Genomic DNA, 21433 nt, shown 5'->3' on the forward strand with positions numbered 1-21433 from the left:
TTTTTTTGTGGACATTTGGGCACTTATTGCCTGTTTTAATGTGAGACTGGGCTTCCAGAGCTCAGGCAGTGATTTCCACTGCAGAATCATGCCTGTTTCTAACATGAGCATCCATGTCTGCAATTTTTGAAAACACGCTGCTAGCATCAAATAAAAACGAACATGTATTTTTCTAAATGCAAAACAGAACAAAAGATTCACAGTTTCAGTATCAGTCTATCAGATCTGATTATGTCTGTTAAACTGGATACATGGTTTGAAGAATTTACAAATGATTGCATTCTACTGTAATTTTTCACAGCACAACGACTTTTTTGGAAACAGGGCTGCTGTAGTTTTTATTTTGCTCTTAAATGTGCAGACTTGCTAAAGTGAACTTTTGAGAAATTTTGAATTAGAATGCAATTGTGCGTAATATAGGGAGATCTTATTATTAATCAAGAACATGATGCGGAACATAATACAAAAAAAAAACTGAAAAAAATCTTGGACATGGCACACAATTCAACAACTATAGCATTAAAAGAACAACTGATTCTCTTCATCACATGGTCATTCACTGATATTTTGTAAACATAAATTCATGGTGTAGTGATGCATTTCATCAATAATTAATCACGGGCTTCTTAACTCTGATTACATAAATTAGGAAGGATTTTCTTTCCATTTAACAATGTTCATTTAAAAATACAGAGCAGACTTTAATCTTAAAGTCATTTGATACTTCCATAGATACTAACAACAGTGCTTAATGTGTCACATCCTAACACTGTGATATGACTTATGTAACGTTAACAGTTGGGTTATATGAGTGTCAACCCCACAATATTTATCATTGTGCCCTCCTGAGGCCCAGTGATTGACCAAAGTCCTGTTGCGGTACAGTCCACCTTTAGATGGCACTTTAACTGCTGCCCATTCTTTACACATATGCATATATTACCATCCCTGGGCCTTTCTTGCAATACTACCCAGAGTCAACAATTAGCATCTCCTTTAAATGCCGACTCATTTTAAGCCTGATGATCACAGTCCCTCATACTGTGACTTCTGTCTTGCTGTTGGTGACAAAGTATGGTTGTGGAGGCATGTAGTGAGTGTGGTGTGACTCTGTTTCCATGATGCAGAGTTTCTTTGGGCCATAACTCTTTCGGTGTCCCAGTGTGTCCCGGCTCTGCCAGGGTCTTAGCATCCCTGGGCTGGCTGCAGTGTTGGAGCTGTGAGACAGTAACTGGGAGCTGTAGCTCCTAGGACTTCTGTATTTGTGTCCATTCTGCCTCATAGACACCTGTCGGGGAGGGCTGTAAGGATTACTTGGCTCTGGTTCCATATCCACACCTTCCATTGGAAGGCTGCCCTTGGTTGTCATCTCAATTGCGTGCAGTCGGTTGCTTTGGTAGCTGTCATTCATTTGCTCTGCTAAAATAAAAATGAATGAATAAACAATGACAATTTTATCATTTCCCAAGCATTTATTTGTCTCTTGGGAGCAAAATCCAAGACATCATAATAGAGGCATAAAGTTCTGATTTTTTTTTTTTCCATCTCTCTAAAGAATCTGGAAAAAATAAACATAGGAAAATTGGTAACATAAATAGAAACACCTGCTGGAAATCTAACACCATGCATTAGAGCTGGATGTCATCTGAAGAGAACCAGGCTTGCAACTATCAACCAGGTAAAATGGTATAATATTGCTTTTTAGCCTCAATAAAAATGAAACTATTAATACTTAATGCAGAAACTGATGATAAATGGTTTACATTAAGCCTTCACATACTGAATGCCTTTACTCTATGTATTCAAATATGTTTTTTTAAAGATTTTCTCTTTCCGTAAACCCTTGTCTTCATCTATGATAACTATTAGCTTATTTTTTTTCCTGTATTTGCTGGTTCATTGAAGTGTTTTCTTGGGTCATTGCCACAATCCAATGAGGAGAATACTGTGAACCACTAGTAGAAAAAGGTAATGCATCATTTATGGGCTTCTACATTTCCATATGCATCCTTGTGTGCATGCACAAAAAACAGACTGGAGTTCCTACAATAATAATAACCAGGTATTAACTTTGTTATCTATTAGAATAGGAATTTACTTTGTATATTTTCGTCATGTATGGTTGCTTGAAAAAGCCCATGAACATTTTTTTACAGGTATGTACTGTAGAATGCTAATAGTTAAAAATTGTTTTAGTGTCACATAACTGACTCCCCTCTGGAACAAATAGAAATGTGTAACTCTTTTAACATCCACTGTCGATCTGTAAGCTACGGAAGCTGTGAAAAATGCCCAAAGGCCCTAAGGTTTGTCCTCTCTGGGCTACTGTAACAACATTGTGATGCAACATGAAAGGTGATCAAGATTTAAATAGCTTGTTCTCAGGCTATGAATTCTTATTAACATGATTTCAGTTTATTAAATTGTATTAGTGCAGCACTAGAATATTAGCAAAGCACAGAGTTGGAATTTTCTTTCAACACTGCTTTTATTATCATCTGTTGTAATTGGTCTTTTACAACCACTCTGCAGATATAGATATATATATCAGATATATGCATTGTGTGAAAAGAAAAATTCTATTTTTGAGGCTGAAGTCTTGAAGTTCCATTGTTCACCTTCATATGTTTTATCAAATGTCTTGATACTTGATGAGGTCAGCTCATTAGAAACAGACTACATTTAAGCTTCGATCAAATAAGTTGAAGTGATAGAGATGAGAGGTAGTTGTGTGAGTTGTGGTGGTATTTTCACAACAAAAGAGATGGAAGATTATCACATATATTACCTTACTTATTTGCTTTTTATTGCTCTTGAGTGATCTTATCCCAGATCTCATTTGATAAGATTTGCTCCTTTTAAATTTCCCCTAATGATCAGTTTGCTTGACAGCATTTCAGTGGATTAGAAGCTAAGAAGCTGGAGGTGCTTGTGTGAATCACAAAGCTTGCAAGCTGTGACAGGACTTACTATATACATGCATATAGCTGTCATCTATTCCACTGCCAGGTCTGTCAAACCTTGCTAACAGACTGAGGTTGAATCTATAAAAAGCTTGCGTTTCTCTGTGCTAATAGTATCAAAATAGATCCACAAATACCTTAACAAAATACTTTGATGCCTATGTGAACAGTTACATTTTTTTTTCTGTGTCACAATTAATATAAATTCTGCTTAAACTGTTATTCTGAGGCAGAAATATGAAAATGTGGCAGGTTGTAATTCATCTTAGATACAACTGACAATCCTTTAGAGTATTCCAATGTACATTAAATAGGTAAATGAGGCATCGTTTTGTCTACAAACTTGCCATTGAGGATTTACAATATCAAACAGACAGTAGACAATCTACTACCATATTGTGAAGTTGTGCTAACTGGGTAGGAGTTGCTGTAATTTCTTGTTTCAAATGCTGCTTTCCAGAATGTTCAAAACATGAGAAGAACAACAAACTTGCTTCTATGAATAATCTCTCAGTTCTCTTCCCTGTTGGCATTGATGGACATTGGATTAACTCACAGAAATTTTGTAGGGCAAATACTTGAAGGGGCTTCAGACAAAATGTGTTCTTATTTAAAGAAAAAAGCCAGCCAGATGTACTGTTGATGTTAAGCTATAATAGGAATGGCAACAAGGCTTAAAATAACTGCAGCTAGCACAACATTTTGATACCATGTTTCCATCTCTTGAGATAGAAGATAAGTGTTTAGCATGAAATTAACCACATCTATTTTTATTGGGATTCTAAATAGCATCCACTGAATTATTTTAGCTGATATTTCTGCCTCATTAGCTTATAAATTCCGCATGTTTTCTTATATTACAGAATGCACTGTTTCCATTTCACTCTGTTAACTGCAACACTACTTTCCAATGCAGGAATACCATGATTATTTATACAAGTGTTTATAAGAAGACACATAATTGAGTCCTAATCAGATGAAAGAACAAGTATGGTCTGCAGATTTTATTACCATGGCTTCTGGTCAACAACCTCTTACCCACAGCCTTGAGCGTGGTGTACTTGTTGAGATCCTTGAGGGGTGTCTGTTGTTCATATGGGCTGGTGATTTGTCCAACTGCTGGATATGGCTGACTTATCAAAGTTGGTGACTGAGCCACATTGTTCATCTGGTTGTTGTCTAAAGGAGAGGAAGCACAAGTTCTTAATGCAGATACTAAACCACGGTCTTTGTTTTTAAATGCATGAACATGTACGTTTGCTAACATTTTCGGGATCAACAAAACCGAAATCAATTACATCCACAACGCTTTCCAATGACAAATTAAGTTTTGTAATTGAGTTTTGTGAAGAATTTTCTAAACATGAGCTCAAACAAGATGTGATAGAATTATTTAAGATCATTCTCCAATTTAAACTTGCCTGCTTTTCCTATGATTTTAGACTCCCAGTTAAAAGTTTAAATTGATAAATGTATGGATACCGTAATTTAAATGTACTGTATGTTTTTTCATCTTGTTAGAATCACATTCCCCTTAAAGAAGGCTTTCTGGGGGACTCAGCCGGAGAATCTTGACTGCTCTCTGTAGCACCAAACTAATCCTATATTAGACAGCTGGTAAATTAAGGGGTGCACAGCAAATATACTGGCTCACAGCCTGCTGGCAAGACAGAGTGAACAGATGTTCGTGTCTTCTCTTTGCTTAGTTTAAAGGAGATTAGAGCAATATATAAAATCACAGTCGGTAGTCTGAGGACTGCTGCATGAGTGCATTATAGATGTATCGGTATGGAGATGTCAGCACGTTTTTGGACCCAATACCTGTTGGAGGTAGTTGTAACCTTTCATTAGAATTCTATTTATGCTTCATTTAATCTCACCCTGGCACACAATCACAATATTTCAAATACAATGAGGTTATGAATAACCATTCATTCTGTTATTTGTCATGAAGCAAATCATCAGAGGATGTGCCAGAATGAATCGATACCCGTATCTATCAGTAACCCGATTATAAAGAATATCCATCAACTCATCACTGTTATTGTTGATAAGCTTTAAACAAGATGGGTCCTTGGACCAGAATAAGTCTGATTAAAAACATATAATTAATACAGAAAATAGGTTAATTAGGCTCTTATTCCCCACTGGTTAGCAAGAAACTTTATTACTGTGCTAATTTTATTTGAAAAGTCTCCGTTTATTGATGCTGTCTCATGAAGCAATGGAAAAGAAGAAAGTGAAAAATGTTTCACTTCACCCTACTCAACAAAGGGGGGAGTCTAATGAGAAAGATCCAATTTATGGGATAATTATAAGTAGCAGGACCAGGTTGTTTTTGCCTCATAATGAGGAAATATCACCTGAATCATTCAGCTTGGTGAAAGCTATTTTCAAAAACAATATGTTTAAAAAAGACACCACTGCACTGTTGAAGAGCATACTTCCATCAGTTCCTCGTTTCTATAGATAACAGCTTCAGGGAGAAGGAAAAAAGAAAAAAAGAAATCTGAAAAATAGCAATTTAGTCCCCACATCATATTCATCAATTCTTCAAACTTCTTTCAGGTCCATTTCAAGCCAGGGGTTGAAGCAGGGGGAGCAGAAACGCCTCTTAATCACCAACTGCAGCTCCTAGGAAATCCCCTGTTGCTACCAGGCCAACAGGTTGATATCATCCCTCCAGTACATCCTGGGTCAGTCCTGGGGCCTGCATATATAATATATTACAGTCTCTTAAACGCCTCTAAATGGAGGTGCCCCGATCACTTTAATTGGCTTCTCTACAGTAATTGCATAAGAGCTGCACTCTGAGCTACTCCCACAATTTCAAAATTCTCACCCTGTCTCAGCCATCAATCCTGCATATAAAACTAAAACATCTTGTATTTTTGTGATTTTCCAAAGCACACTGTCATGTTGAGGCTAGAGATGTAGACGGTAATGAACAGCAACTGCATGTCTGCAAATCTCATGGTCCCTTTCCACATTACTCATGAACAAGATCCAGTGATTGTTAGACTTCTTTAACCTACATAGACACTTCCCCTTCACCTGAAGAGAGCTTGCAATTATTTTTGGAGAGAACCTGGTCTTGAATTTAATGTAGCTATTCAGAGATGTGATCTTCTGATCCTCTTACAGAGTGCCGTCCTAACTGCAGCTATGCATTAAAATTGTGCCGATGAGTGTCACCCACAGGAGTGCAAACACACTAAATAGGTCTGACATAACGGGGACAATAAAAACACAGCTCTTAATCTGAGTGTATAAGGACCTAACGCCATACAGGAGCAGCCTTGGCACTCCGTACTCTGAAGCACCAAATCCTTGTCATAAGCTTTTCCCTGGTCTTTCAGACAGTAAAACCTACTCCCACTGTGCAGTAACCCAGACATTTTGCATTATTCCTGCTGGATCTGAGGCTAGACTATCAGTCTTGACCTACTATCCTGTCATAGCTCTTACAAGGGAAGTTGAGGAATGTCACTCGGTCCTGTTCAACCCTGAAACTTTGCTGCTACAGACTTTCTTTTACTACCTCACTGACTTTGGCTCCAGAGACGAGTTCACATCCATCAGTCGTCTCGCTCTTTATAACCGAGTGGGACACAGGTCCCCAGGGTTCAAGAATTTCTCAGAGTGCTCTTTCCCAGCAGTCGAAGACAGTGTGACTTCCAGACTGAACACAACTTGGGGTAGTGTCTCTCATTTCTTACTGCTGAACATGTTTTCACCAGTCTTCTCCACTGTAGTCCTCTAGAAGCATTTTGAATATTCTGCAGGAAGGTTGATTTGACATTCAACTGAGGAACAGGTGGTAGTGACATAATGTGACATAATCATGTGGCTCTGGTGTAGCGTTCTGGCCCACAGAAAATCAAACCCACTTTCAGAGGGTTCTGAACTGGCAGCAGCACCAGGGCCTGGGTTCTGGTCGAATAGTCAAAAAGATTATCTCCTATCTTCTTTCCCTAAGCTCGTTTCCTTGACCTCAATGAAAAACATCATGGGTTTAAGGATAGAAGAAAAAATTCTTAAGGACTTAGGAAACACGAGCACTCTGCAGTGACAATCTGACCACACTTACACGAGAGTGGGTCTTGGGGTCTTTTTAAATATGTTGTATTTCAGATAATATAAAATGTAACTTTATTGTTAAGGTTCACAATTTAAAAAGAAATGATTTTCTTTAAGTTTAATATATTGTGGTCACAGGCTACTCCCACCCACCCTTGTGTTCTCATATTTATCCACACAAATCACAGTTAATATGACTGGATGAAGATATTCAAGTATCGCTTGTGGCTGTAAGGAATTGTGGGACAGATTTATCTCCACTCCTTCATAAAGGATGGTCTGGTGTTTCCTATGCTAAAGGATATCTTAAAGTAGGCATTGAAGCTCTTTTCCTTAGCATTTGGAGAATTTGAATGGCTGCCATTTAGATACTTCCAGGCCATTCCTCTCAGTTAGGAAGGACCCTAAGCAAAGTAAACTGAACCCCCGGTTCAAGTTGGTCACAAAGGGCTATTTAAGGCCAATCAATGCAGGTTGTCCGCTCGAACTCCAAACTTCTCCCATGACAAGAATTGCGTTTCAGTGACTGAGCAGCTGTGACCTTTTTATTTAAAAACAGACATATAAAAATCTGTGTTAAATTTTCAGGCTGTTTTTCTTAGCTTATTGACCTGTTTCCATTTCATTGTAAGTGGGCCATGGATACAGGCTCTCATTTAGTGTGATCTTGTTTGAGTTGACAGTGAAATATTCTTCCATAGTACACGTGCAATTGACATGACTAAGAAATTATTTAACCACAGTGATCCTTTATGAATCCTGCTTTGCTAAAAGTCCTTGATACATGGATGTATACTGCATTGTACTATTTTTATGTTCTCAGTTAGGCCATCCACTCAGGAGGTCATTTGTAACCTACGCCATTTGAGCAGTTTCCCTTCAGTCAAGGTCAGTGTCATAATATACCCTTAAAGGAAGAAGACTCCAAAAGTTAATAATTTGAATAAGTGCTGTCCATCGAATGCTTTGGCCAAGCTGTTTTGCATTGCTGTATTTTTCAAAAACATTAGATTATTTTGCTCAGCCTGTCTGGACTTCTTTATCATCTCAAATGTGCTTTGGTACACTGGAATCTGAAATGTGATTTCACAGCAGATCATTTTTTCTTTATATTGAGTGTTTATTTTTTTATAATGCTAAACTCAATTCAAGCTGAGGTGCTGCTGTATGTTGCTGTGCATCTATCTTTCTAATATTTATCAGACTCCATGACTGAGTCTCATCTGTACACATGCTGTTTTAAACACTGCAGCTTTTGTGTCAGCTGCTGGGAGAAAGTAGGCCGCTTCTGGAGACTGGTAAGGTTAAAGACTGCATGGTTTTTTTGTGGAAAATAAGTGAGTTAACACTCGACACAGACACCTCCCTGGAACTCATAAAAGATTTAAGAGAGTATTTTGGGAGCTGTGTGCCCTGAAATAAATAGTACAAGGAGAAAGGCGTTCTTATTTACAGACAACCTACTGTCAAGTTAGTGATGAAAATATTCTTTTCTTTCCCTCTCAGTCTTGTGCTATTTTTGTCTGACCTTTGAACCCCTTTCCTGCAAATAGTATATTTAAATTGCATGCTTACATAATCACTCACTTGCAGCTGAGCTTACCAATTCTCAAATGTATCCATGTACAGATCAATTATTTGGTCAAATCTGTCTTATACTGTATATATATACTTCAACATGTTATTCGTGTTATTCATGTTATATTTGGCAAGAATACCTCACAAAAATCCTATAATAATAATATATTTTTAGATCTTGTACTGTTTTTATTAAAAGATAATGGTTGTTAAGCTGAAAATAATCATTAAATTATGTTTCTTTAACATATGCATTACAGTGAAAAGATTTCACCCATGTTAACATTAAAAACCTTTATTATTAATGATCATGTAACATAAGAAAGGAAGCATTTTATCAATCTAAAATTATTTGTGTAGCATGAGAGCAACCCAAAACATGTATAAAATCAAAATGTATAAAGTTCTATCTTCAGTCACATGAAGAGCCCACAAATGGCCCACACAGCATTCAACATCGTGAGACACTTTCGGAAAGGAGGTTGTTCTTCATAATTGTCATTATTGTTGTAACTATTGGACGAAGCACCCACTCTTTTTTTGTGCCACTCGGTCTGTGCAGCTACTGTTGTAACTGTATGGTCCTGATGATGTTTCTGTTTTGTGGCTGGTTCAGACAGTGTGAGTATTTGGTGACTGGTTGAACAAATTAACAAAGCACCGGATCTCATCATTACAAATAAAACATGCAAACTGTTGCTCATATAAACAACAATACTTAATATTCACCATAAAACATGAACAAAACATAGTAAAATGGGCCAACGGGTGAAGATTGTTGAAGCTCCCTAATCCCCAAAACCTTCAGCGAGTGGCCAACTGGAGTCAGTCTGGGATTACATGAAAAGGAAGAAACCCTTAAGACAGCCTGAATCAACAAAGGAAGGGTTGAATTGCTCCAAACGTAACCTACTCGTCAAGCACCTTGAAAAAGTGTCCACAAGCATACAAAGAAGATTTGGCATTCGATACGTTTACATGCACAATTCAGCTCGACCTGGCCAGTTCATTTGACCACCATCCATGTCAGAGTATACATGCACGAGTATGTTTTTTATTCATATTTTACAAAGCGCCTAAACTTTTTTTTAATTGGGGTTGTACTTTGTTTTACACAGGTCCATCATTTAAATAAAAGGACAAATTACACAACTCTAAATAGTACTGATGGAGATATTTTGAACATTTGTAAAGACAAACTTCCTGTTGTTTTGTTAGAAGATTTAAGCCAACCATCTGTGAATGGCAAGCTCACTAGGAGTGAAGCCATAAACCATCCTGTCACAATCCAATTTTTTTAGTGATTCCTCACAGGAAATCTGTAATCATCTCCTCAAAGGTTTGACGCTCCGGCATACTGCTCATATGATAAAAGGCAGGTCGAAACAGAACCATGCGTAGATATCTCCATTTGGTATCTGCTTCTCTGCTGTCGTAAGAGGTAATGCAGCAGAGATACATTTCTATGTGGAATTGAGGAAATGGACTGTCATGCTACAGTGGAGTGTTGACAGTGAGCAAAGACTTGGTTCTGTCTGGCTGACTGAAAAGAGATAATACTTCACTGTTGCCCCATGTACGCAAAAGTCCAGTAAGGCATAGGCAATATGGTGGCTGCCAAAGAATGCCGGGTTACAAAAGCTGTATTACTTGTAGTCTGAGAAATAACATCCCAGTCTAACAGATTATTGTTATCTCTGACAGGCAACCGACGAGAAACGAGGGGTCCCTCTGGGAACTCCCATTTACTGCATTGAACCATCTGCAATTTACAGTGACTATTATAGATGGGGCATGTCACCAGAAAGTACATCTGCACAAGACAGATCTATATGTGAAAAAAATATCATCTCACCTCTCGTAACCTTCCAAGGATTGCTGTCAAGAAAACCGCAATCATAACTGTGCAGTTGAAACTCAAACAGAATCCCCAACATCTCAGAAATCCTTTGAGTGCTGGGTCCTGAAGTTAAAGGGACACTATGTAATATATTAAGTCATTTATTAGCTCAAATCAACATATTCATTCATAAATTAGTCCTCACTGGTATAAAATTATCTCTGTCAAAAATCTCACTTATCCTCCTGAGTGAAGAATAACTTGTCTGTATCTACATAGAGCGGGCAAGCTCTATGGAGGCTGCCATGTCCTTCCGGTCTATGAAAAACGACGAAGTGCCGAGAGGGACATAAAGCACTTCGAATCGCGTTTTCCCCAACGCCAGGCCTGCAAGCTGAAATGACGTCATTTTGACGTCACGTCCGCCGAATGGCTTATTACTGGCGCTAATGGTAAATAGATTTTATCTCGTAAATTATCCCACTAATAATGCATTGATTGTTACCAAACTTCTGCCGTAGTACACATAGGCTCTTAACAAAACGAGGCATTAGAAAGTTTGTAAGTTTACCGGGAGTTTATTTAAAAGAACACTTTCCAGATAGCAAATACACACTGCTGCTAACGCTACTGCTGCTAGCGCTACTGCTTCTAATGCTACCGCTGCATCGACGTCACTTCCGGTAACTCCCGGAATATGACTAATTGCATTGCTTGCACACCAAAGGCTATGTCAACTTATGTTATCTGACATGTTATCTGTCATCTGTATTTATAGTGTTATTTAGTGATGCTCCGATCGATCGGCTGCCGATCATGATCGGCCAATAATGCCCAAAAATAGCCTGATCAGCGATCGGAAAAATATGCCGATCACGTGACGTAAATTACTAGCGACCACTTTCTAATGTGGTACGTGACGTGTGTACAGAACCGAACAGGCAAAACCTCTACAGTGCATCTCGACAACATGACCTCTCCTCTCTGGAATTTCTTCAAAGTGTGTCAGAAAGATGTGAAACTTACTGCGGTCACGCCATCTGCGCTTCGCGCTAGCTACACTTGAAAATCGAGTGCCCGTTTACATCGCGTTGTACGGTAAAGCGTGTGAGCGGATTTATGGTGCATTCAAGTGCACCCCGTAAACTCAGAAATCTATATCGAAGTTGATTTTTCATTTGTTGGAATACATACACCTGTCATTACTTGGTTGTTTTTTTTACTACATTCTTTTTAATGATTAAAACAAAATGATAGAACAAAATTATTGAAGCATATTCAGAATCAAACTCATTTCTGCATAGTCAGATTTGAAAACTTCCTTTAGAACCAAATCAAAATGTTCTCTGCCGACTCCACCAGATTCTTGTTCTACATGTCCCCAGCTACCTCTGCGGTTTAATTTCTGTAAATGGTGCACTCACTTCTAGATGAAAGGCATTGAAATGTCCGATTCCTTCGGTGATCGGCAATGATCGGTAATCGGGCAGATCATGATTTTGGTGATCGGTGATCGGTCCAAAAAATGCTGATCGGAGCATCACTAGTGTTATTGTATGTGTGTTATGTAATCTTTTGTACTGTGTGTCTTGATGTCTTTTTGTTTGTATGGACCTTGAGTCTGAATCTATACAGCTTCTTGAATCTTGACACATACCGCCTGCCGTAGTTCAAGAAGTTGCAACGCACATTTGAAAACGCGAGGCGCTAGAGAGCAAATTCATTCGACTTTGCAAAATAAAATTGCACCACTAGATGGGGGAAGAAATTACATAGTGTCCCTTTAAAGGTCATTAAATAAAAGGAATGCAAAATGCATTCCTTTCTTCTGTACAGTAAAGTCTCAACTGAATAAAATAGATCCAGTTTAGCAATTATAGGATATTCTTTACATTATCTAACCTACAGACCTGCTTCCACAATATTTCAGACTAAATTAAAACAAAATATGCAGTCATCAACATGTGTAATTCTGTTTACTCCTTCATAGATTATATCAAGTACGATTATATAACTACCTAATCTGAAATTAGATTAAATTTAATTTTGTTAGTGAACTTGGTTCATAGTACAAGCAATGTAATCTTAATGCGATTACTTAAAAATGTAAATTTGTTAGCGGAAGACCTGAAATCTACTGGCTTAATAGAAATCGCTTTGTTTTATCTCACCCCATCTAAGATTTTCAAGGATTATTTGAAATAAAATGGTTCCCAATATTCAAATGACAAACAGTTGGTTGAGTCTATACCAGTTAAAATAAGGTTAATGAGAGGTTCTCATTTAGCTCATCTCAATACTGACAGGAAGAAGTTGTCGTTTGTTGGATTGTCAATATAAATGATTGAAGGATGTAATTTAGAAGTGTTTCAATCTCAATGGGCAGTAGCTGCACTGGCATCCTTAAAGATTTCTTCAGAAATTTCCTAGCATTAATTTGCTCCCTACAGCATGGTAAGTGATGCCAAAAAAGGTGGTATTTTCTCTTTTTCCACTTGAATTAAGGGATAGAACATGGAATCATAAAGTACCAAACTGACCAAACAAACAAATATATGAACCAAAGAAAGTTTTTACAATCTATTTCTATCAATTTCTAAAGTAAGAAATCTGTAGCTTTGAACACATTAATTCCTAATGCAACATATAGGTGTACTTGTCACATGGGTACCACAGATTTTATTGTACAAAAAAGAATCCATTCAAGTTGTTGGCTTAGTTTTATATAAAGTTATAGGGTGCTTAAACAGCAGTAACCTTATGGTAATCACATTTAACAACAAGTTAAACAGCACATGTAGAAAAATATCAGTGTGTGTGTTCCTTATTAATTGAGTCATATTAGAAAGTTAACAAAAAAAAAAAAAAAGAAAGTTAACATCCTCATAAATGCCAAGCTATGATTTTTTTTTGTTATAGATAACGTTTCAGAGTTTGTAGAGCCTCCAGTTTTCAGGAGTGCATTTAGTTTGTTTTGTTTCTAGTACTGAGTTGGTTTTCCTCCTTAGGGAGTGATTTTGAGTTTATTGTTCATAGTTATAGGTCCTCCTCTTAGCAGAGAGTTTCTGGTTTTTTTTTACCTCTTTTAGGGTTATTTCCTCCTTTATTCAGAGAGGTTTCTTTGTTTATTAGATTATTTATTTCTGTTTGATTTTTCTTTATTAAGTTTGATAGATTATATAGAAAACATTTTCATAGCTTGTTATTTTATCACTCAGTGTTGGAGTTATTAATAAAGTCTGCTTAACATTCATCCTTCTGCATCTGAATCCTCTTTAAAGTCCAGGTCTGAAAAAAATGGAGCTTGAACATGTCTGCAAAACCTGATTTTTAGTGTAATGCCATTTCTCATAATTATCCAGAATGGAAGCAGAGCTTGTAGAGAGACTTTTTACTAGTTATAGCTGTGAAAGCATCAAGCGTGAGGCACTGAGCAGGCCAGGTTAGCAAAAATAAGAACTCTTCTGTGTCTGTGTGCATCTCTGTGGGTGTGCGTAGGCGTTGATGCTGATGAATGAAAGAATAAGGGTCCACCATAATGTGTAAGGCCGTGGCCTACAGTATTGGCTAAGAAAGAGCACTAGGTTGTCATTAGTAATTACTGACTGTGTTTGGTGATTGTTGAGCACATGACTCATTGCTTCATCAGCCCGCAGGATTTTGATTGGTTGATTTTCTTTTTCCCTCACACTCACTTCCTGTTCCCAAGGTTAAGTGAGGAGAGGGCTCGCACATTCAGATATTTTTTAAACAATCAAAGAATTCATTAGATTCGCATTACAATTCAGTGGCAGGCACCGGTCATCGGCAATGGTTGGCACTGAGTTACTTCATTGTCTTCAAAACACAAGTGAATCAAGAATATTGTTGCCAGTATACTTAAAAACATGGATTTTAGACATTGCACTAAAAAAAAGTAAAGTGTATTTATAAAGTGAAAAGTATGAATCCAGTAGTTTATTTGAAAAAATCTAAAATGTGTCAACAACTCTAAAAGCTTTGTTTGCAAAGGTTTTTTTTGGCTGTTCAGCACTGATTGTCGCCAGGCCAAACCTGTTTGGAGTGACAGCTTGACGACACTCTCAGTTAGTAAATCAGTAAGAGAGGTCAATGGAGAAGACAGTAATGCTCATGCATACCTTCCATTTTAGTGATAACAGTGAAATTGTGGTAACATCATCCAAGTATATTACTTTTGTTCACTCAGTGGAATTTTGATGAAGTAACATTCGTAAAAGTCTGTAATTAAGGCGGATGAGTATTATCTAGATAAAATATATGCATTCACTTTTAATGAAGCTCAAACTCATACCTAATTATGGTTTTATATTTACAGGCAACCTTGGCTCTTTTTCCTCCACACTGTCTTCTCCATGGACTCCCAGTCTTGGCTCATAGCTTTAGAATTTTCCAAGGTGTCACTCCAATTGACAATCCCCAGTAAAAACATGAAAACATCTTTTAGCATCGGACTTGCTGCTGAGATTGATCTAAACAGCGGGCAAAATGTTTGGATTTACAAAGAAGTTTATACACTATCGCTAGGAAATTGTTTTCATGTAGTGTCCATTTATTTATCTAAAATCTATATTTAGATGCAAACTTATTCTGTTTGATTAAATGATAAAGAATCGCGATGCGAATAAGTATGAAGACGATGAGCTACTTACGGAAACTGTTAAGTGTTAGTCTGGTTTGTATGTTCTCGTATTGTTGGCTGAGTCCGATGTCCTCTGTATGGTCTGAGGCAGGATGGCGGATCACGTGTGCAAGAGCTCTGAAAAAATACAAAATGATTTCAGCATGATGTTTCAGTAAATATGTACATATGTACACACACAGACTTTGTTCAGCACAGGAAATCTTAAAGAAACACTGTGAGCATCCAACACTTGGCGTTTGTATAGTAATCCGTTGTTTTGAGAAGGATTTCACTGTCCAGTTTTGCACTTCTATACGTTCTAGAAACTCACAAGAATCAAACTGACTCGTACTAAAAACTGAAAGTCGGGATGTCACCAGCCTTTGTTGCTTCAGTTTGAAAGTTTCTATAAATTAAAAAAAATAATAAATAAAAAACCCACCTTTTCTATATTGCAGATTGCAGATAACTGTGATTTTCTTTAGAGCCCCTCTTCCTCCCAAAAGCCTACATTTTGCAAACCTCACATTTTAAGTTTTTAAGTCAGGCTAAGTTAAATCATAAATCTGAGCACCATTTTGACACTGCTCTGATGTCATCGCTGTGGTGTCATAACCGCCCATCAGGTTGCTAAAAAGCTTCGTAAACACCCTCCTTCCACAAACACTTATACTTCTCTGACATTAAAGTGTTTTTTATAAGAGATAAAAGAGATCTCTTTAGATGACTATATCAGCTCCACCTCAGCATTGTATTCATGGGAATACAACGCCTCAAAAGGATGCTGCTGTCTGTGCCACAAGAAAGAAACACATATTAACCAACTGTAATTAGTGTCTGAAATTAACAGCAGGAAACAGAAGGTTAGATTAAACAATTTTACATCGGCAAATTGGCTGGCGACACTCTGAGTCCAGCTGTGTAGGACTGATGTTCACAATCCAATTGGAAAATAATAACCTAGTGTACTTACTGTGTCTTGGAGAGTCAATCTTTTCAGAGACTGTGCTCTAACACAGCCTGCAGGATACAGTAAAATGTCATACTTCATATTGTTGTAATTGCCTTGTCCCTTGGGATGTAGACTGGTAAGTTGTAGCCATGAGAGCACTTATATCTGAAAATATTGAATCCTGCCCGCACTCTGGCTCTCAAGACCAACCGTGAAAACCCTAATGATGAATCGATCATTTGACTTCTGATAGTCAAACAAAATGCTGTTGAAAATGGATCAGATCAAAGATGACCTAAACTTTATCCACATTAAAGCATCGTAAAACTTTCAAATCTGGCACCTTTAAGTTGAAATCAAATCAAAAGTTAAATATCACAGGTCCTCAGCATCAGTTGTCAAAGTAAATACAATCAATCAAATGCATGCACATTAAAAAGTATAATCTTCTGAGTTGCATACAACTGATTTGAATTCATTCAGCGAGATCAGCTTCTTAAATTTTGGGAAGAGGTAGGAATAAATCCCACGTGAAGACACAAACTTCCCAAGCTTTTTTGAAAAAAGCAAGCATGTGAATATATGGAAGAAGCAGTACTTGCCATGTAAATTAGAACAGCAATTGAGCCTATGTGTGGACGAGGCAGACCATCCAATAGCATACAACAAGCAGTGGTGATAAGAGATTTGGAAGTAGTGATAAACCTCAGAAATCTATAGTAGACAGTACAGAAAGCATGTAAACCTTGTGAAGATGCATGTATGTTAATAACACCACTGCAGTCCAAGCACAAACATAAAACTGTTAGCTACATAGTTCTTTTTTTGTTTTTGTTTTTTTGGAGGCCTTTTTGAAACTATAATATTTCCACCAAATATTTTTCCCATCTTTAAAACTTTTCTTGAGCCTCTGCTTGCTTTTTCTGTCACAGGCTCGGACACAGCCCTTGCAGTCGCATCTCCCTCCTCTCAACAATCCCAGCAAACCATTCACTGCTGGTGACCATAAAATGCTGGAATATCTGGAGCTGTTCTTAAGTCTTGCATAATTTTTTTCACGGCTTTCTTAATATTATCTCACTGAGATCAATAACCACACATTGTCTACTGTCATGAGCTGGAGAAAAAGTGCCAGTGTTTGTAAATGGTGTTTCACAAAGATGAAGTATTACAAACAGGCATGTTTACTACAACCATTTTCGACTGTATTTTTAGATTATCACATAAAAGTGTTTTTCTACAACTTGTTGTCCATCCATCCATCCCTTTTCTATACCCGCTGAATCCGTCGGTCAGGTTGCGGGGGGGCTGGAGCCTATCCCAGCAGTCACTGGGCGAGAGGCGGGGTACACCCTGGACAGGTCGCCTGTCCATCACAGGGCCACACAGAGACAAACCAGACAAACAACCACACACACACTCACTCCTAGGGACAATTTTAGAGACACCAATTAACCTAACATTTAACCTAACAACTTGTTGTACATAATCCAAATAATCCACAATACACAACAGGATTTGATTTGTAGTGTGCACTGTTACAGCTCACCCTGGGCTTGGTTTCAATTTCAGCATGCTGAAAATACACACATTCTGAAATGATATTTCTTTCACTTTTGTTCAAATTATCTTTCATTTATTAAGATAATAACTTCAGTTTTAAAATGCAAAATTGCACTATTGGGAAGTTTCATTTGTTGAATGAATGCAGTAAACACCAAAAACAAACTTTTAAGGAAAACACTGATGCACGTGTGAGGATTTACATGGAGGATATACTGTTCAGCAACACGAGTGTCATTGTATGGTATCTTATAGAAAATTGGTTACATAAAATCAAAATAATTATCGGTGAACCTGTTGTTTTTTATTTCCTGTGAAAAAAAAATTTAAAAATAGCAAAACAGGTCAACAAACCATATGATGACAAGAGGGAGGGCTGTGTCATATACTTCAGAGTCACAAGGGGACTTGTGGAATAATAACCCCACAAAAGCAGAGACATTATTCTGCCCTTCCCAATATCTAGCACCGCATCAGAACTGCACCAGAAACATTTAAGCACACACAAATTAACAGTATGAACAATGACACCTCTCTATTGTTGGATTTTGCAAACTGGCCATTTCAGAAATATGTGTTTTCTGTGAACATAAAGTCTAAGTAAACACTTTAGTCTCTTGGGATAGTTCTAAACAGCCCATCCAATACCCTGAGCGACAGGCAAAGATGATTCTTGTCCAACTTATTGTCCAGATTTCCAGTTTTCATATTAGAAAATTCCAAATGCAATAAATAAATTCCGAGCATCGTTACATCATACACTGTTCAGATTCACTGTCATCCACCCCCTGATATTGCTGGGGAGTAGACAGTGACTCTGAATTTATTTTACAGTTAAGCCACAAGGTTGTTTTTACAGTTGTTTTCGAAACAAGTGACGTAAGCTTGTTGTTTAGCTCAGTTTGATTTTGTTCAACAAAGATACAGTTGTTTTTGACAAATAGCTTAGTGCTGCAACAAAGAAGCCATTATAAGTATGGTAATAAAAGATAAGAATAATATCCACTTACCTTGACATATTTTCTCTGTGTGGACGGTGCGTCTTTTCCAAACCAAGCTTTGTGAAAATCCCTATCAGAGCCATTATGGCTACGACCCCGCATACGACATAGACAATCAGGTTGGATTTATCCTTAGAGGACTCCAGCGCCACATCCACTTTTGGCGGGGGTCTGCCGGTCATCATCCACGGCGGGGTATCATAGTTTTTACAGGTGGTCTGGTCCAGTCGGGAGTTTTTAAACGCGCAGCAGAACCTGAAGCCACAGGTGCCGCAGCAGTACAGGTAGCTGCCTGTCCTGCAAATGAACGGCGGGTCCCATTGGCCCATTACATCGTAGTAGCCACGGCACTTGTCCTCCGTGTGTGAGATTTCTGTAACTACGCTCTCCTCCTCTGCTGACTCGTTAAACCCGGTTACTATCATGAATTCATCCACGTTTTGAGCCGGCTCGCCCTCCGCGTCGCATACGACAACTTTCACCAGAAAGTAACTGAGTAGCAGCTCAGTGCCCCTCATCGTTGCTCACTTTTTTACGTCCTTCTTGACGCCCTGACAAGGTCTCATAAACCCGGCAGCATCTTTCAGCGGATTGAAATACAGTCGTGCGTAAATGCCAACAGGCTGATTCCAACCTCCATGCGTAAAAGCCTTGTGCCACCTTGTATTTTTCACTCCTTGGAGAGAAGAAAAAGAAATCAGTTGTTGTTGAGCGGCAGCTCAAATAACCAGTGGGCTGTCTACTGAGACAAGTAGTGAAGCCGCATCTCTACGCTGTGCACCCAGATATACTGGATAGTGTCACACACCTCTGAGGCACCCTCACTCCACAGAGCTCGACAGAGAGAGTGGGAGAAAGACAAAACAAAATACCCTGTGAGTGAGTAAATTAGGAGCGCTAAGGAGAGAGTAAATGAAAGAGAGGGAGAGCAATGAGCAATAGCTCTGTGCAGTGTGATAAAGTCGACTGCAAAGGTACTATCCGTGATTCGAATGTTCCCAGCGATAAATGATCAAAAACAAGCCTGAGCTTTAGGGTCATTATAAGACTGGTTGAGAGGTCACAAATGTTGCGAAAGAGATTTATTTGAATTTAGCAATTATGACTCCATGAGACATCCATTTAGCATGGATGTAAGGTTTGAGGATGCCCAGCCAAACCTCTTCTTTAATGCAGAGGTATCAATTCTCTTGGCTCACATTGACATTTCTTCTGAGATTGTTGCCACCCTTTTGACAATTTATGTTACGCCAGCTTTGTTGAAAATTAGCATTTGATCAGGGAGAGAATCATCTATCTGGCAGTTCAGAGAAATTCATATCATTTATTTTTTATCATTATATCTCCCCAGCAAATTAAGGAACATTTTCATTACCAGAGTCTGTGTCAATTGTTTATTTTAATGTTCTCTTTTATTGTTGCTTTTTTCACATGAGAATGAGAATTTCTTAAGGTCAAGTCACTTATTAAGAATATTGTCACAAAAGACAGCATTATTTGAGATTGATGCATATGCATTGTAATTCATCCAGAGACAGGGGTGTCAGGAATATGTTGAGTGAAGTTTAAATGTACTCTCTGCTTGATTATCTACCAGAGGCACAAATGATACATACTTCACTGACTGGTGTAACTACCCACAAGCTTTGAATCTGAAATCAAGCTTGAATATCAGTAAGGTAGCAGTTTGATTAACCATTCAATTATCTACTCAGATGCACTGTAATCATATGCAGAGCACTTGCAGTGTTCATTTCATGAAACAGACCATGTGTCGACCTCAGCTATTAATTACTGATCATTTACAAAGAGTAACAGATGATGAAAGGGCTTCGACAAGTATGAATCTACTAAAAAGCTTGTTGGCAAATTATTTTTAGAGAAACCTTCTTATCTAAAATTATGATTAGTGAAAGGAGGCCTACCATCTGCCACTTGAGAAATCTCACTCTTTCCTCATTTGATGTTGAATCATCTTTGCAATGAGAGACTACTTTTATTTACAAACGGCTGTCGGGGGAGTTTTTACTTGTCTCGTCTTTAAAGTTCTCTTAAAATAGTTTGCACAGTCCCCAAGGATGAAACATCTAAGAGACAACAACTCAGCTTTGGAAGGATGAGATAAACTTTATGGCGAGTTGTACTTGGAGGTAAGGACATGGATTTTGAATTGTGATGATAAGTTACCGACGCACTGTTGAATGTTGCTAGCTTTTTTAATTTGGTTTTGTATTGTGCTGTCAGAAATATATTCTATTTTTTTGTGCTTAATTTAAAATATAAGCCACAAATATCTTATTTTTCTTTCATTCTCTTGAATCCACAAATACTGGATCTTAAATGTCTACAGAAAATAACTACAGAAGTCTTGATGCTGAATATATTGATGTGTCTATATTTTTGCATCTGTTGTATTCTAACAATTTTCTGAGCATAAGATACAAAATCTTTTATTCTGACTTGCAAATAAACAAAGAATAGGATTCATAAAAGTAATCAATCACACACGGTGCATGGTAAAATGGCCAGTGCCTTAAATGAAAGGGCTGTTTCTGTTAGGGTAATATTTTTTAAGAAGGGAAAAAAGATTGATTCCACAGGACTGCTCTACATTAATCAAATATAGCCTCGCGATAACAGCATGATTCCTTCAGGTAAATCTTTGCCAAAAACTTAGTCATTCCATGCGCCACTCGAGGTGGGAGCAGGTGGGGCGACAGGAGGGTTGTAATTCTACTCTGACAGGGACTGGGTCTAATTAAGTGTTCAGACTGTGGGGAATTGGACTACAAGCTTGTTTTGTAACAACTGAGT

The 21433-nt window shown here is 37.9% G+C and overlaps 1 protein-coding gene across 3 annotated transcripts; it reads right to left on the minus strand.

Annotated features, from left to right (window-relative positions):
* Positions 1-296: 296 nt before the first annotated feature.
* Positions 297-19458, minus strand: shisa9b (shisa family member 9b). Of its 3 annotated transcripts, none has more exons than XM_075454548.1 (4): positions 18629-19458; positions 15132-15238; positions 4002-4142; positions 297-1416 (listed from the first exon to the last, which is right to left on the minus strand). In XM_075454548.1, exons 1-4 carry the CDS (start codon positions 19135-19137, stop codon positions 1037-1039), a joined length of 1137 nt encoding a protein of 378 aa, XP_075310663.1. In that variant the 5' UTR covers positions 19138-19458; the 3' UTR covers positions 297-1036. The 3 variants fall into 3 exon arrangements, with proteins under 3 accessions (XP_075310663.1, XP_075310662.1, XP_075310661.1); XM_075454547.1 differs by having other exon boundaries at positions 297-1419; XM_075454546.1 differs by having other exon boundaries at positions 297-1419; positions 3975-4142.
* Positions 19459-21433: the final 1975 nt, after the last annotated feature.

This window comes from Odontesthes bonariensis, chromosome 21, assembly GCF_027942865.1.
Source record: "Odontesthes bonariensis isolate fOdoBon6 chromosome 21, fOdoBon6.hap1, whole genome shotgun sequence".
Classification (NCBI taxonomy): Eukaryota; Metazoa; Chordata; class Actinopteri; order Atheriniformes; family Atherinopsidae; genus Odontesthes; species Odontesthes bonariensis.

Excerpts from the sequence above, each read along its gene's own strand:
- shisa9b (XM_075454546.1), bottom strand. The coding sequence starts at position 19,137 with ATGAGGGGCACTGAGCTGCTACTCAGTTACTTTCTGGTGAAAGTTGTC. Across the intron at positions 15,239-18,628 it reads CACAGAGAAAATATGTCAAG|AGCTCTTGCACACGTGATCC; the intron begins GTAAGTGGATAT and ends GTATTTTTTCAG. Across the intron at positions 4,143-15,131 it reads ACTAACACTTAACAGTTTCC|ACAACAACCAGATGAACAAT; the intron begins GTAAGTAGCTCA and ends CCTCTCCTTTAG.